The sequence below is a fragment of the Anarrhichthys ocellatus genome, unplaced genomic scaffold (assembly GCF_004355925.1).
Source record: "Anarrhichthys ocellatus isolate YVR2014 unplaced genomic scaffold, GSC_Weel_1.0 scaffold9, whole genome shotgun sequence".
In the NCBI taxonomy this organism is placed as follows: Eukaryota; Metazoa; Chordata; class Actinopteri; order Perciformes; family Anarhichadidae; genus Anarrhichthys; species Anarrhichthys ocellatus.
In genome coordinates, this window is record NW_022280039.1 from 3709979 (window position 1) to 3726003 (window position 16025).

At 43.2% G+C, this 16025-nt stretch overlaps 1 protein-coding gene across 3 annotated transcripts in view; it reads right to left on the reverse strand.

Moving 5' to 3' along the window:
• Positions 1-16025, reverse strand: part of LOC116384474 (tetratricopeptide repeat protein 28) — a 157683-nt gene that overhangs the window by 99077 nt on the left and 42581 nt on the right. The window contains exon 1 of one of the 3 annotated variants that reach the window (XM_031849158.1): positions 10337-11221. The exons of the other annotated variants lie outside the window; for them this stretch is intronic. Within the exon in view, the coding sequence (XP_031705018.1) occupies positions 10337-10363 (27 nt within the window). The 5' untranslated portion in view covers positions 10364-11221. Of the gene's footprint in view, positions 1-10336; positions 11222-16025 lie in introns of those variants that run through there. 3 annotated transcript variants of the gene reach the window in all.

Genomic DNA, 16025 nt, shown 5'->3' on the forward strand with positions numbered 1-16025 from the left:
GGGGGGGGGGGGGGGGGGGGGGGGGGGGGGGGGGGGGGGGGGCGGGGCTGGGAGGAGTATCATTTCTTGCCTGTATCCCCCCTCCCTTCCTCTCGGGACCGGTTACGGTTTCATTTGATAGGAATTGGAAAACCACCGTCTGTAATTAGATTACAAATAGATAGATGAAATGAGAAAAACTTCTTAGGTAATTAACTCAAACCATATTCTAATCAGGTTTCATAACTCCCCCTCCTCTTAGCAACCTCCCATCTGAATCCTCTCACAAACCCCCCCGGGACTCTCCATTGCACAAGCCAAGAAGAGACGGGCACTCAAACAAGATCATTTGACGCTAATTTACCAAACAGGGAAGCACTCAAAGACGCTCTTTGATTGAGACAACTAAGCATGTGCATCAATAGCTGATGAGAAAACAGAAGTAACAGAATGCGCACTGAATGAACAGGTACAAAAAACGGCTTTCTGTCTCATGTTGTTTAGTGTACGTCTCCCGTGATGAGCAGTTCCCATGCGAGGGTGACAGTTCCCGTCATCGCAGGAAACAAGGGCAGGGAATAAAATGAGTCTCTCTTTATGGGAATGAGGACAAGTGGCTGTGATAACAGTCAAAGAGGTGTCTCAGAAGGAGTGTCGCCCGCCACATTCACATCTACATTATCTGTCAACCTGCCAGTCCATCTGTCTGTTTGCCAAACTGCGCTCAGAAGACTGACAAACTCCATTTACAAAGGCATCACGCGTCTCACGCACTGTGCAATGAGGGAATAGCGGCACGCTGATCAGCAATTTTGCCATTGTTCAACATTTTTCATCAGTTTCTAATTATTACTCCTGTAGTAGAACTAAAGAATTCCAAAGTATTTCATCAAAGCTGTCTCGCCAGCAGTCATCAGGCTGACAGCTCAATGACGAAGCCATTACATTTGTCTCTCACTTTGATTACAAATCCATTTCAAATGTCAAGTCAATTTTTGTTTTCCAGAACAAAACACAGACTCAGCTGAAACAAGAAGAGCAAAAAAAACACTATTATTCTATAACCAGGCCTCTTCTGTTTTTGATAAACAAAGTCATTGTGCGTCTTACAAGGCCGGGTGATGAAACAAGCTTGAAAATGTTCAGATCAAATCTATCACAATAACACGGATACATTTATGAGACTCATTTTTGACATTACATATTTCGTTATTTTTACCGGTTGCCGTGCGATGCAGGTCTCCAGCTGACGGACCTGACGCTGAGGTGCGTTCGCGACGTGGAGGTGCAGAAGTTCCCTGGCAATCGATGTGATGGTAATCACTGCAGTTAACGTATTCATTATTTAATCTAATTTATTCAGTGTTCCATGTAAAGCTATGTTGGTTCTGTTGAATGTTTGTCACCAATTTCATTGACATTTCATATGTTATAAACTATAATTAACCTTCTTTAGGGTTCTGTCCAATGGAGCATAATCTTAAAACTGTAAATTGAGAATGTATCATTATTATTAAACATAAAAACATATCGCAAAAACATTGCATTTAAGCAGATATTTCTATTGATTAAATGTGATATATACACGATTGGGAACATTGCTATTGCCTCTCAACGGCTCTCAACATGTCAACAACTGAGCTCAGTACAAACTATAAAAACGTACCGACAGAGCCAACAGTGTTTACCTGAGGGGGAACCGGAGGGTTGGTGCTACTAACGGGTGTCAAGATGTTGATTCGAAGTGGAAAATTGATCGAAATAAGCTTTTGAATTCAACCTTGGAAGTCAAAAGCATGATCTGTGAGTCTCCCAGTATTGTTTTTCCTTAACTCTGCCAACTTGCGTGCTTCCAATGGGGGAAAAAAAACCAACACTTGAAAGACAACACAGCGTAGCTTACCAGGAGCCTGGACACCATGGCTGCTGCCGGAGTCAGAGATGACCGAGAAACCACAGAACTGGAAAGTTCTCCCTCTTCCCTGAAGTCACCAGTGTGTCAACAATTCATCTTTCCTGTGAGTTATGCAGAGAAGGAACGCCTCAATGGGAGAAAAACTACAGTTTGTAGGCTGTGGTAGATTTAGAGACAGCAGCAACCAGTGGATAGCTTTTTACGATAAAGCATGTGGGCACCGACAGGGTGCATTCAGGTGTATATCTGCTCAGGTAGATATTACTCCACCATATATTTAAATAGCAAATAGTTGTTTGCGTATATTGCAAATTTAAGGCCTTAAATTTGCAATATACCCTGGGATTCAAAGCTTCCCGGCGTATATTGCACATTTAAGGCCTTGAACCATGTAATTTCATCAAATGCTGATTCACAGCAACAGGCACAAACCAACTTATTAAATTAGATTTCTAACATAGTGCCAAAGAGACACACTTGAAAACACCAGCTGGCACCCAGCATTGTCAACAGATTTGCAGCGAACAGGATTTTACCAGATCAAAATTGTTCCTTTGGGACCAAGAGCACGTTGGCACATGGACGACTGCTTTAATTTCTAAACACCTGCTCACTCTCTACTTAGACCACAACATACAACCAGTGGAGAGCTTTTCCTACCCTCCAACAAACAATCCTTGTCTGCCATTTCACTGAGAGTGGTACCATAGCCAACCGGTCTCCCCTGGGTGTACCCATGTATGTGTGTGTGTGTGTGTGTGAGAATCAGAAGAGACACCATCGCAGCAGCCTGCACCTGCTCTGCCTGAGGCCCTCCTCTGTTAGCTAGAAGCAGCAGCACAATGCAGAGATGGGGGGGGGGGGGGGGGGGGGGGGGGGGTGGAGGGGGGGGGGGGGGGGGATGGAGTGTTAGAAAGCTGGGGGAAATACATCTTCTGGCGTAAATGTCAACAGCCTATAGTGCATTTGCGGACCTAATATGTATTCATATATGAGTAAATGAGTTTTAAGCTCATAGCTGTTGAGCTTGTGTGCACGGCAACGCAATAAATAATACAACGTCAGAGTTGTCTGGAAGAAAATAAAAGCCCAATGCTTCCAGGTACAAAGTTTGTGTGCAACTTCAGCAGTGCAGCCTGAGCCTGTTTGAAGGCTCCGGCTGCTGGTCAGAGCCCGATGGACACATGCAGTCATATTCACTGACAGACTCGGGCATGGATAATTTCACATGTCCAAATGCCAGCCAGCACGGCTGTGATACAACAATGTCCCCAGGGCACTGTTGTAAAACTGTGCACTACCCAGCAGCAACAAACGAGAAGCATTCCGTGTCTGTACAGTATAATATATCCATTCATTATACCACAAGGCTCAGCAGTTTGAGTCAGCACCTCAGCACCTGAGCTGTACCGTAGCTTTATCCAGACCTAATGGGGCAGCTGAACTATACTATTCTGACAAAGATACTACTGCAGCATTATGCCCGGAAAGTAGTACATCAGTTGCAGCCTTCTCTGCAACTGAAAAAAACAACATTGTTCAGGAAGACGCAGAGGAGGAGGCCAACACATACTCCTAAATATAAATTTGGAGGGTAATTTCACACCTGAAGCGTTACACCAACTGTTGTGTGCCAAGTTTCGGTCTTTTGTTCCAGTGTGTGATTATGCATCTTTTTTTTTTACAGCCCTCATTCAAGCAGCTGGACCGGTGCATATACCAGTTTTTGTAGGAGAAGACAGTAGCATTCACAGCACTATACATGTTCAGCATAATTTCATCATGCAGAACACCCAGACAGGTGGCGAAGGCGGCAAACACATTTTACATGGCTATAAAAAGGCAGGCATTACTTCAAATAATGTAATACCACACCATAGACGTTGTGTAGCGTCTGGCCGGCCCCTGAAGGAGTGTTCAGCCCCGTAGAGTATATTTAAACAGTTAAGAAGCCGCTGATGCTTGAGATTTCACAGTGGTAACTGGAGCACTCTCTAGACTGCTGAACAATACATGCTCTAATGTGGCCTCTGACACCAGTCACAGGAATATAGATCAGGCGCTAGGGCTGGAGGCTGCAAGAAGGAAGGAAAGGGTACAGTATTTTAGTAGCCCATCTCTGATGGATGATAATATTGTGCAGTTGCCATAAATCATGTCCTATCTGACGCAAGGATATCGCTCACTTGTCGAGCCAAACATTTTCCAAGAGACAAAAAGAGGGCATTTTAAAACGCACAAACACACACACACACACACACACACACACGCAGCACATGAGACAAACAAGTTGACGCATATATTCATGGACACACAAAGAAATCATTTTTCCCTACACAGCTCATTTAAAGGAAGGTGGCAATGCAACTTGCTGGAGCCAGAGGGGCGCGGTACACATTAAGGTTCAAGTCACATAAACAAATCTAGTCTGCAGAGAGTGGCAGAAACAAACAACCCAAACACTTTCAGGTGTAAGACGCAGACAACCGCAGGAACACGCACAATAGGAGGTAACATTGTTGGGATGAACACAGAGGGGGCAGAGAGCAGCCTCAGTGAGGGGGCAACGACAGCATTATACCGTACGTAGCTATGGCTCTATTAGACTGTAACAGAACCCCTAGTTAAATATATAAACTCTATGAGGCATGAGATCATTTGCAACAGGGAAGCATGGGGGGGTTGACCATGGAGGCTTGTTCTATAGTCCTCATTACTGAATTTATCCCAGTGTGCCTGTCAGTCACCACCTGTCTGTGTGCCTTGTTAAGGGTGCTGGAATCATGAATCTCCCTTGGGAGACGAGCCCACGGAGTGTAAGGAAGAGCTCCTTGCCCACATATCTTAGCGACTATAAACATATGCCTGACATAAGTATCCCAATATAAGCCTCGTATAAATGAATCCAAACTTACGAGAGGGAACAGCAGCTAAACCCAGCCCTGAGAGACGGAGGGGGAAAGGGCTCAGCGGGTCGTGCTCGGCATCATTTCTCTTTCCTTCCTGCAGGATTTTACAGCCAGCAGTAAAAGAAAAACTCTCGAAGCTACCCCCTCACCACATTCAGCATGGCAGGAAAAGTAAGGAGAGGCAGGGACAGATAGACCAGAGCGACGGTGAGGGGAACTAAAACAATCTGCTTTGGGCTTGGTTGTTTCTGTGACCCCTGGAGAAACACTCTGCTGAGGCAGTTTGTGTGTGTGTGTCTGCTACTCCGTTTGACTGCAAAAACATTGCACAGGACCTACTGCTTTTCTGAAGGGGGACGGAGAGGCTCGACTAATCTCGTTTGATTCTCTCTTGCACTGTGCCATTTATACAAGTGGGCAGTGGTCATGACAATTCAGGGGTTAATTGACTCTGTTTTTCAAGGTCAGCAATCATCAATAATATACTCGAGACCTAGATACTGACCACTCAAGTGCCAGACCAGGCCGTCAATCCAAGGAATGGAATGTCCAGTCCTGGCTACATGAAGCCTACGGCTAAGCCACGGACACACTCCTGGAAAATTGAGCCTTCAAAGAAGGGCTTATGAATCCCATCTCTGACAATAGAAGGGATGGAATTAGTGGGATTTAGGGGCGTCAGCAAGAGGCAGGGTGGTATTAGTGGTGCTCTTCACACATTTCTATCCAGGCTGGATCACAGGCCCTCTTTGGAACACACTAGCAGCAAACGTCTGTCACAACATACAGCACTGCGTTGGATGGAGACAGCTGCAGGGCCTGAAGACTAAGCGGATACTATGCCCGGCCCGCTGGAACCAGCCCAGTGTAGAGTTATAAAGGAATGTGGGAACTGAGGTTTTGGCAGCTGTACTCTGATGAATGTTGTGAAACAGAGGAAAGTATGCATGTTTTTCAGGCCACATATTGAAGGGATGCGTCTCGAGTGCCATTGACAGCCCTTATTCAAAACGTGTTTTAGCCAGCTTATGTCTGAAACACTGGCTCTCAGTATTTGCAAGACTGAGTACATAATACAGAAGCTTAACCAATGAAAAGAATGAAAAGAATAGAGCTTAAGTCCTGCAGAGGACTGTTCCACCTCATAGAACAAGGAAATGTGTTCCCATTGATGTGGTCCATCAAGTCAGGTCCGCTTTATTCCCTGTGGAGGCGCCCAGAGGCAGGCACCTCCTGAGCCCTGAGAGCAGCTGACCGCACCCCTGGAACAATGACCTCAATAAACTCGAACATAGCTCCATTTGCTCGAACAGAAGCACTGGGGGGGTAAAGGAAAGCTGTAGCAAATCAGAAATGGGTGCTCTGAGGCTTGGAGGAAATCATTACAAATGGACCATTCTACAGTTAAATCAATCTTTGCATTTACCACTTGCTATCCAAAAATCCATCTCCACACTCACAGTGGCATGTGCAGGTCCCAGGAATGAGGATTAATGAGAGCAGGATGGCCCAGTCACCATTGTCTCTATTGTTTCTCCTGTTGTATTTTGACAGTGGACTCCCAAGAGTCTTATGGGGCATATACCTGCAGCTTGCGCGGCCTGCAGACCACTGCGTCACATTAACACTAAGAAAGGCCTTGCATTCCAGGAAGCTCTTCCTTCTGTCCTCCATCTCTGTCCAGCTCTCCCAATGGGAGGGGGTGGACTGGGATTAACAGAGCGAGTACAGCACATAAATTTCCGCTGTATTGCTGAGTCCTTTACCTGAACCAATCCCCCGCTCCCACTGCTATCGTTTCACGCCCCAGGAGGATAGGCCAGGGGGCTGGCCACGCAGCCGCATCCCGTTCCACTCGGCACGCTGGGCCGTAAATACTGCGCAGCATCAGGAACAGCAGGTACTATCACTCCCTATCATTAATTATCCCTGCTGCCTCACTCTAGGGCCCCTCACTCCTAAACTCCAAATCTCCTGCACCATCTTATTCTCTAGTCTCCAACCCTTTCCCATTTTCTCGAATTCCAACCATCTCAAATTCTATCAATGTCTACGGCTCTACAGCAAATCTCCTCAATATCCACCAATTTATCTCCTTATTTCCTACAATCCTACAATCTAGTCATCATTCATTTGTTCCCCGATGTATCTCAATCTGTGTCCAGCACTCAGCACTCTCCCAATTGATTCCTTCCCCCACTGACAGCCTCACCCCCCGCTTTCTTCTCTACTCAGATGTGTCTTCTAGCGCTTCTCTTCACATTCTGATGGGTTTTCCCCTGCTGTAAATGTATTCCAAAACTGCCGGGCTGCTGCCAGCCAGGAGACGTCACAGGGACTGATGGAGCGCTGGAGGGAGAGATAGCCCTTTCCCCCCACCGGAGAGCTCATAAATAATACCGAATCAAAGAGGAAAAGCAGCATGAGAAACTCCCCAAAGTGAAAAGCCAATGAACATGGTCAGGGATGCAAGAGTGCGCCTGCTGATGGTAAAAGTCCAAGCGTCCCGTGAGCCTAGCCACAGAAACACGAGCAGGGCATCCTGTCGCTCTCAGGTGACAAGACCTAATGTCAACTGTGTGGAACCCACAGGAACATCTGGCACAACCACAAAAACAAACAGTCGCTTCCTTCTGACTTGGTCACACTGCCACAGGGCATAATGTCAACTGTAAATGCACTGCCTGGCTTTGTAATACGAGACCACCCATCATATGAACAGGTTGTGAGCAATTCTGCTAAAGAAAACATTGGCTGATGATGAATTAAAAACACATCTGGCAGCAAAAAATAAAAAAGGAGCATGGAATGTTTTTCAGCTGTTGCTAAAGAAATTCATGGACAAGGAAAAAACAGTCAAACTCAATGTCCCATACAGACAGGTATAATTCAAACACATAATTAATATCCAAACCACTTTGGACTTGTGTGCCCACTTGAAAGCACCCAGTGTCTTAAAAACCAATCCCAAAGGTTCTTTATTCTCTAAACGTAAACTGGTGGCTTTCATTGCTTTCAGTGCACTTCAGGCACGCTGCCATCTCTTACCTGACTCAATGAGTTAGCTTTACCTTTACCTTCCTCTAATGCAACCCGACCACAGACGACTGCAGTGGCAGCGGCTGCACACCCACCCTACCCCACTCGTGCTTTCAGCCATGTTAGCATTCCTCAGCCTCACAAACACAAAACAGTGTCTCTTTACTTTAAAAGGAAAATGGCTTCATGTGCATTGTTGCACTTGGCTTTCAAAAAAAAAGCTCACTCTTCAGAAAACATTGATTATCGCAGCCCAGACACACAGTCCAATCTAACCTTTATCAGGGCGCTATGGCAGCCTTTAGTCATATGTCTCCACATTTGAACATTGTGTAATAGACACACTCTCTGAATTGACTCAGGTGGTCAGAGCAACTCCACCAAAATCACAGTATAAAAAAAAGTTAATCACACAAATCCCCTGATAAAAATAAGACGTTCCTCTCTTTCTCTCTCCAGAACCGATAAGCTATCTAGCGGCAACATTACAGGAACGGCTGCTCTCTTCTCTCCAACATCACAGATGTGGTATTGCGACTCATTAGTGTAATCCATTACGACGATGCGGACAGGACACTCAGCCTGAATCAATTTGATGCTCCTACACTTTCTATTGATTCCCATCAAACAAGTGGAGTGAAGAGACAGATTGAAAAGCAGATAAACAAGAAGCCAGCACTTTTAAAAGAGAGCGTTGTATTCTACAGAAATCACTTGCTTTACCATGTGGAGCACAATAGCTGTTTTTATTCCAGTGCACTGGCTGCTACGTTCAATATCTAAGTCAGAGGACATCACTGGCAATAAACCAGAGGCCAGGGTGAAGGGATAATGCCCACCACACACACACACACACACGCACGCACGCACAAGCTCACATAAAAAACACTTTGTGGATGGCAAGTACTCTAAAATACTGTGCACTGCTCTCTAAGTGCTTGTGTTCATATGTATGCATCTAGCATCCAACATGTCCAACAGGTTAATTAATCAGCCTCACACAAAACTGAGTTACCATTTCCCTCCTTGATGAGCGTGCTCTGGTGTACCCTAGGAAAAAAGATCTTTGATGAAAAGAGAATCTACACATGAAGGGCAGTGTGTGCTTTTAGGATTGTTTAAGCTTGAGCAGATATGACTGCAGTGTGGTGGGAATAAATTCCCGCAGTGAGGAGAGGCTTTTAGTCCTCACGAGGGGGTCTCATGGATGATTCTGGCAGATACACTGCACAGCTGTAGAAATCATTAGGGCATGCTCACAGCTTTTATTTTCTCTGTTGATGATTCAACATTAAAAAGCTCGGTTTTAGATTACTTGCTTTCATCTCCTCTTTCGGGATGAGGTCATCCACATTAATGACACAAAAAACGATTTAAGCAATGAGATGGCGAGCTACTCAGATCATACACACGGAAGTAGGTTTCAGCTCCTACCAGTGCCAGTAGTCGTGGTTCTACTACTTCTGGTACTGGTAACTATTGAGCTGTTTAATGGGAGGTTATAAAGACACATCATCATCATCATGTCTCAGCTGAGAAGGCAGACATATCAGGGTCGAAAGGAAAAAAAAATCCGGTACATTTTTAAGCTGCTATATAACAAAGTCTTTTGGGAGAAGTTTCGAATGATGCAAAACAGTTGATGGAGGAAATATTCTTTCATTTTTCTTTCTTTTCACTCTAGACCAGTGTAAAGCCCACTTCTGCAAAGGAAGGCTGCTTCTTGTAAGACAAGTGCCCCCTGCTGGTAAAAATCCAAACCATAGACATCTTAGTGCAACCCTTCTTTTATAGACCCCAGATGATTTTCAGATATTTTCCATGTTGTAATACTCCAAGGCTACCAAAAATGGGGCAATAAGAGAATGCAATGTGAATGTGTCTAAGAAAATGATTCCTCTGCCAGAATCCTCTAAAAGATGTAGAGAGGTGTCAGTTCATTCTGAAACTTTTAGGTGCAAATCTTGCTGAGCTGCAATGTTCCACCGTCTATATTCAATTGTCAAAATATTGTTTTCTATTCCCGAGCCACAACTCCAGATATTCACTACAGGATACATGAATCACTAACGTCTTGATTAGTCCAGAATAAAAGAGTGCGTCTGTCTGATGTTGTTAAGAGGTGCAGAACAAACAAAACACAGATCAGAGTATAAAACATTAACAAAGCAACACATGTTATTCCCCTGGATGAGCACTATTAATATGCTGGTATGTACTAGGTTATATACAGTGCAGTGCACAACAGCTGACTACTGTCTCTCTTAAATAATTTAAACGGAGTGGGAGAGACAATGTAAACTTGCTTTTCGTTATAAAGTATTCTTTGGTTACAGTTCAGCTGATCTGGTTAGTACTATCTACAGGTCCTTTCATTTATAGTAAAGGAATAGAAAGAGCAGCAGTCTGACCGAGCCCAATCTTTCCAACTTGTGCTCCAGAGAAATAACGTTATTTATCGCCATAATTGGAAGAAAATATTAGCCTGACTCACCTTCTTCCGGGGCTGCCATTTCATCATATTTGTAAACCAAAATGGAACAGCATTAAGATATTATATGAGAATGGAATGTAGAGTCAAAGAAATCCAGAGCCCAAGTCATGCTGCCTCCCGACTTCCCTCAATTTTGCAGCAGATTTTCTCCAAGAAGCGATGCATGGTGTTGTGCGAGTCTCAGCTTTGCGGCAATTTTGAGAGGAGACAGCACAGTCAACACAAATCATACACGGGTTAAATCCATAGTTGGGTTTGGAGAATAAATCAGAGACACATGGTGTCGACTGACAATGTTTTGGGGGGGGAAGGTTCTTGTGCGTAAATCCAAAGTATGAATCCGTTACGAACGCACTCCTTCCTCACTCGGCACGCAGGATCGGCGCCTCCAGGACCAATCCGGGGCTGTGTGTTAGGAAACAATTATTCTTCAACTTTTTTCAAGACGAAGTCGTCCTTGTAAGTAGGCTACACCATTAGTCCAGCGTGCCACGGGGAGACTATGTCCAATCTGTTCTCGTCGATCCAGAGGAAACGACAGGAAGACGGAATGTGTGCCGAAAGGCAGAAATATTAATCACAGTGGTCGAATCCCGTTTTCCAGGGGTCGAAAACGCACTTTTGGAAGTATTTGTTGAGAAACAGTCCAACGGAGCCCCGGCGGAGACAGCGCGACAAGCGGGGAGCTTACTTTCAGGGGGAGGAGGAGGTTACAAGCACCAAAAAAAAAAAAAATCCTTGGAATTTCAGCGAGGAGCTGGAAGGATATCCTGATTCCAGCAACAAACTGGACTACAGCTATCAGATGACTTCCTTCCCTGCGCTCCTCCAGCTTTGCCGTTACCAGGTCTGGAGCGCTGGAGCCGAGCAGGCAGAAGGCAGCAGGGTCATAGCGCCGCCGAATAGTGCGTTTTACAGTTACGCGCTGAGCTGACGCTGTCGTCCAGACAGGAGGCAGGCTGTGGTTTTGGTGTGTTGCTCAAGGACACATTTTCAGGAACTGAACCTCTGACAGTCTCTCCAGCCACATGCTACCCTGTTGTGGCAGTCCAGTAGGCTGTGTATACACGGCACTGACCTATGTTTTGGGGATTTGCGGGTGGAACGTCCTCGTGTGTGGGTCAAAACTAAATTTGGTCACAAAGAAAAAGTTGTCAGTAAACGTTACATATAACTGTGTTTTTAACAGAATTTATATTACCACAACGCATTGTTTAGCAGGACCTACAATAAAGCCATCCAAAGGCTGCTGAAACATCATGAAACCTTAACTAACAGCCCATATTTCCATTCTTTACATTGCAAACCTGTCCGACACAAAAAATAAAAGGGGACGAGGTGCATCTGCTCAGCAGGTTTACATAAACCCTGCAATGCTACACAAGCTCATCACAGTTTAAACTTGTGTTAATGAGCTAATGGGATTCAAATAACATCACACTCCACTAACTTGCTGTCTTGATCTCCATCAGTATAGAGGCTGCCCTCTTTGATTATTTTTGTGGGAATGGTAGATTGAGTTCTTGAAAAAAAAGACACGATTCACAAAGGACTGAGCGCCTTGGAGAAAACTAAAGCCCTGTTTGTGTGCACATTCCCCATTTCCTCCTTCTGAGAGCAGCTGTCACATATCATATACTGCGCAATATTTTACCGCACACGGCCATCAGAGGCCTAAGATTGCTAAATATTTTTGTTTGGCATTAATTGGCCGGAGAACTTTCCAGGCTTAAAAACTGACTTTTTATTGTTAAATGTGGAAGTGGGCTGAATAATTAAAAACAGACAACATGGTTATTCAAGAATCCTCTCACCACAATCACTGCCACAGTCAGACAATGAAAACAGTTACAACAGATCCAATGGTGCTGAACCCAGATGCTGCAGCACAAAACCAAAATATCCATCACTGAATATGTGACAGCATCAATGCAGTAAATACATTATTGTCTATTCAAGAGGAATTATTTCAAAGTAAGAGAAAGGTGAGTCAAAGAAATAGTCGATATTGAAACAAGGTGAAATCCGTTTTAATGAGTGTGGGATTTAATTTGGTTTAGGTAATGGACTCTATGGAGCTGTGAGTTGGTCAATAAGGTGGTGTCTCTTCAGGGTCAGCTGGGTTGCAGTGCACCTAAGGGTCACTCAGATAACAAAAGATGAGGAGGAGGAGGGGGACAATCTGGCATATGGCCTTATGGACAAACTCCTGCTGTGCACAGGGAGTCTATGAGACACTGTGTGTCCACATGGGTGAACATGAACAAAATGCTTGACACTACATCTATATACTTTAGAGTGGAGTAATTTTGTATTTAAAATACTCAAAATACTTTCTCCACGAATCAACAAACAGTTCACGAGTTCAGTCTTCAGATCTTCAAGTTCAACCGATTGTCTGTCAAGGTAAATATTTTATCTGAGTGTGACAGATGTCAACTAGCTTGATGTATAATTTATGTCTGGGTCTGGCTACATAGCCTATTGTATATACATGGTGATGGTTATAATATCAAGGTCGATGCTAACATTAGCCAGGCTATGACAGTAGATCCATTTGTTAAAAAAAACAAAAAAACATTAAATATCCAATTTATTTTATTTAAAAGGCATATTATGAAAGTATTCTTAGTTTTATTATTTCATACATTCTACAGTTGGCCAGGTGGACAACATGTCTCAGCAAGATGATGTTCAAGAAGGACCATCAACAAGCACAGATGTTCTTAGTTACACTGACATGTCTGTGACTGTTCGTCCTTTTTGTGGGCTTCACCAGAGCTTTGTGTGCATTATACAGCCCAAACCTGAATGCTCTGCTATACCAAATTGTGAGAGAACGGAAAATACAGAAAATACAAAATACATGTATTGTATTTTGTTACATTTTCTGGCACCAGTATTTTGTATTTTATTTTGATACATTTATTTGAGGGGTATTTTGTATCAAAATACATTTTGAAGTATCTTTGCCCATCTCTGATCCTAAGATACTAATATTTATGTTCTCTTTGAACCACACGCTCACTGACATTGAAGTCCCACCATCTAAAACAGGTTTACACAAGTGATTGTTTCATAAAAGGCACGTTTGATGATCAATCAAAAGCCACTTCAGCGTGCTGTTCAGCAACAGTCTGTTCGTAGGGAAGCCTGTCATCTGGCATCTCCATACAGAAGCAGGCTCCCTGTGCGTGCCTCTGCTTTCCCAATCAGAGCCGCACAGGAAATCAGACTCCAGCCTTCAGAGGGAAACAAAAACCCCCTCTTTCATTTTCCACCACTTGGAGTCGTTTAAAAGTTTGCACTTCCTTTTCTTGTTCTTGCCAATCATGCCCTCAAAAATGTCTCCGCTGCATGTTGTGATCAGGGGCTGGTTTCATAAAGATGGGTTAGAGTGGTTTAAAGAGGTAAGTTTTGCTTTGAATCGGACAGCTCTGAAATAAAGAGTGACTCATGTTAGACAGTTGTAAAAAGCTCATCGACGAAGTGCTGTTTCCAACTGTCCTACAACTGACAAAAATAGCAAAACATGACTTACTTTGTGGTTTGCTAACAATACATTATACTGAGCAATGTGAAGGGAAATAGTTTTAAGAGGTATACCAGCAACCCTTTAGAAATTGTTTATTGCTTGTTAACTGGATCCCCCATTAGCGGCCGCCAAGGCGTCCACAGAGAGGACAAAACATAATACATAAAAAACATGACGTAAAACAAACAGTACAGTCAGAATAGTTCAAAGAGCACAGTCAGATCCAAAGTACTGTCAGAGACTAGTATATTATCAGAACTGACCATACACATTATGCAGCCATAACTTCTTCAAAGAAGGATCAATTATTCTACAAAGGCAATGGAGTTCTAGTCATATGATCAGTCTTAGGTGAGCCTTTGTTTTTTTAAATGACAGTTTGTTTCCTGTAAAAGTTAAATGAGGAGGTAGTGAGTAACTATTAGCAGCAACTCTTCACTTCTTTAAAAAAGACCATGTCCATTACCCACTAACCATATGAATGATCCTTCTCAGTGTCTTTTGCTTGATCTGGTTAACGTTTGATGCATATTTTAGTGTTATGGCTGAATGTCACCCGTCCTCATGTGCAAGATGTCCAAATGTAGAAAAGATATGGCACCACTGAAGATATGCGACGCACAAAAGCAACCATATGGTGGAGAACATCCATTTATTAAAATAATAGTAATAATAGTATTGTGTCTGGTACAGTGATCAAATGACAAAGAAAGACAAAGGAGCACTGTTTCAATAAAATGTTGTGTTAAAATGTTCGGAACACTACAGTTAATCAGCAGTAACTGTAGTTTGGAAAACTATACACAAAAAGTAGTTTAATCTTATTTTAATCAAATGTATACATTTCTTTACTTCAATTGATTATTATTATCAGTACCATGGTGTATTTGGGCTATTGTTGGTTAAATGTTAGGCCTCTTTTGCTCTCCACCCGAACTGTTGACCTGCATTTAACCAAAGCCTGCTCAAACGTGATTGGTCAATACTACTCGGACTACAAACGGAACGGGACACTAAAATCTTGTCCCGCAGCCTTCAGCTGCTTCATAGAGATTACTTCCAAACTGGTTGAAACATACACCATGCAGGCATGTAAGGACATAACATATGGCTGTTGCAATATGAAAATAACTATACTACTTTCTGAAAAAAAAAAGTCAAAATGTAATTCATTTAACTTAAATCATGGGTTTCAGTGCTGGAAGACTATTGAAGAGTATTTTGTAATAATGCGTATCCCCGTTTGTTCTTGTCCTGTTCATTAATTCTGTTCAACTTATAGCGAATAAAACAGCGATGTGTTTTCTGTTGTTTTTTGTAGCCGTTTTGTCGGGGACAGTAAATTACTTGGCCTACCCAAACTTTATATTTCGCCTGTCTACAAGCTTATTGTTTTGTCACCATTTGTTGGCAAAAATGGCACAAAATGATTGAAAAGTTTTAGTTTAGGAAGTTTTTAGAAGTTATATTTTTATTTCGTTATTGTTTTAAATCTTTGCTAGGGAACCCTAGAGACCAGCGGGATGCTTATATCACTTAAAGGATAGAGTTGGCTCTGGCCACTGTTGATTATTCACTTTATCACAACATGTTGCTGGTAAAATGTCATTGTAACCATTAAATATTTTCACAAGGCAGATATTTTCTGCTGGAATGAACGTTTAGAAGTTACGGCTCAGTGAGCCAGATGTTCAGTTGAAATAGTTTGAATTTGCCTCCATATAGCAAATCTGTTTCATTTCAGATTGACTGTGGAACCAGTGAAGTTTGATGTCGAACTGAAATCTATCTCCCTGAAACCATCACATGCCAGGATGACTCGGTCTACTTGATTTTTCATTAAACATTAACGAGACCTCATATTGTAAAAAGTGAATCAACCAGGTTGACAGTCAGAAGCTGTTTGGAAAAAAATAAAAATAAAACTGTCAGATAGTACTTTAGAGGCACAATAAGAAGGATTTGTCAGTTGCGGTTTGTAAACACAACATTCAATGTTGTCTCCTCCTTCCCGGCTCAACAAGGTTTTTTTGGCCACCATTTCCACAGCTTCCGCTCTGAGGCTGCTTACTATCTAGCACCCGGTCGCTCCGTTTTTATCGAGGTCGACACCCAGAAATGTCCCGAACACATTAAAACATTTTGTCTTTAAAA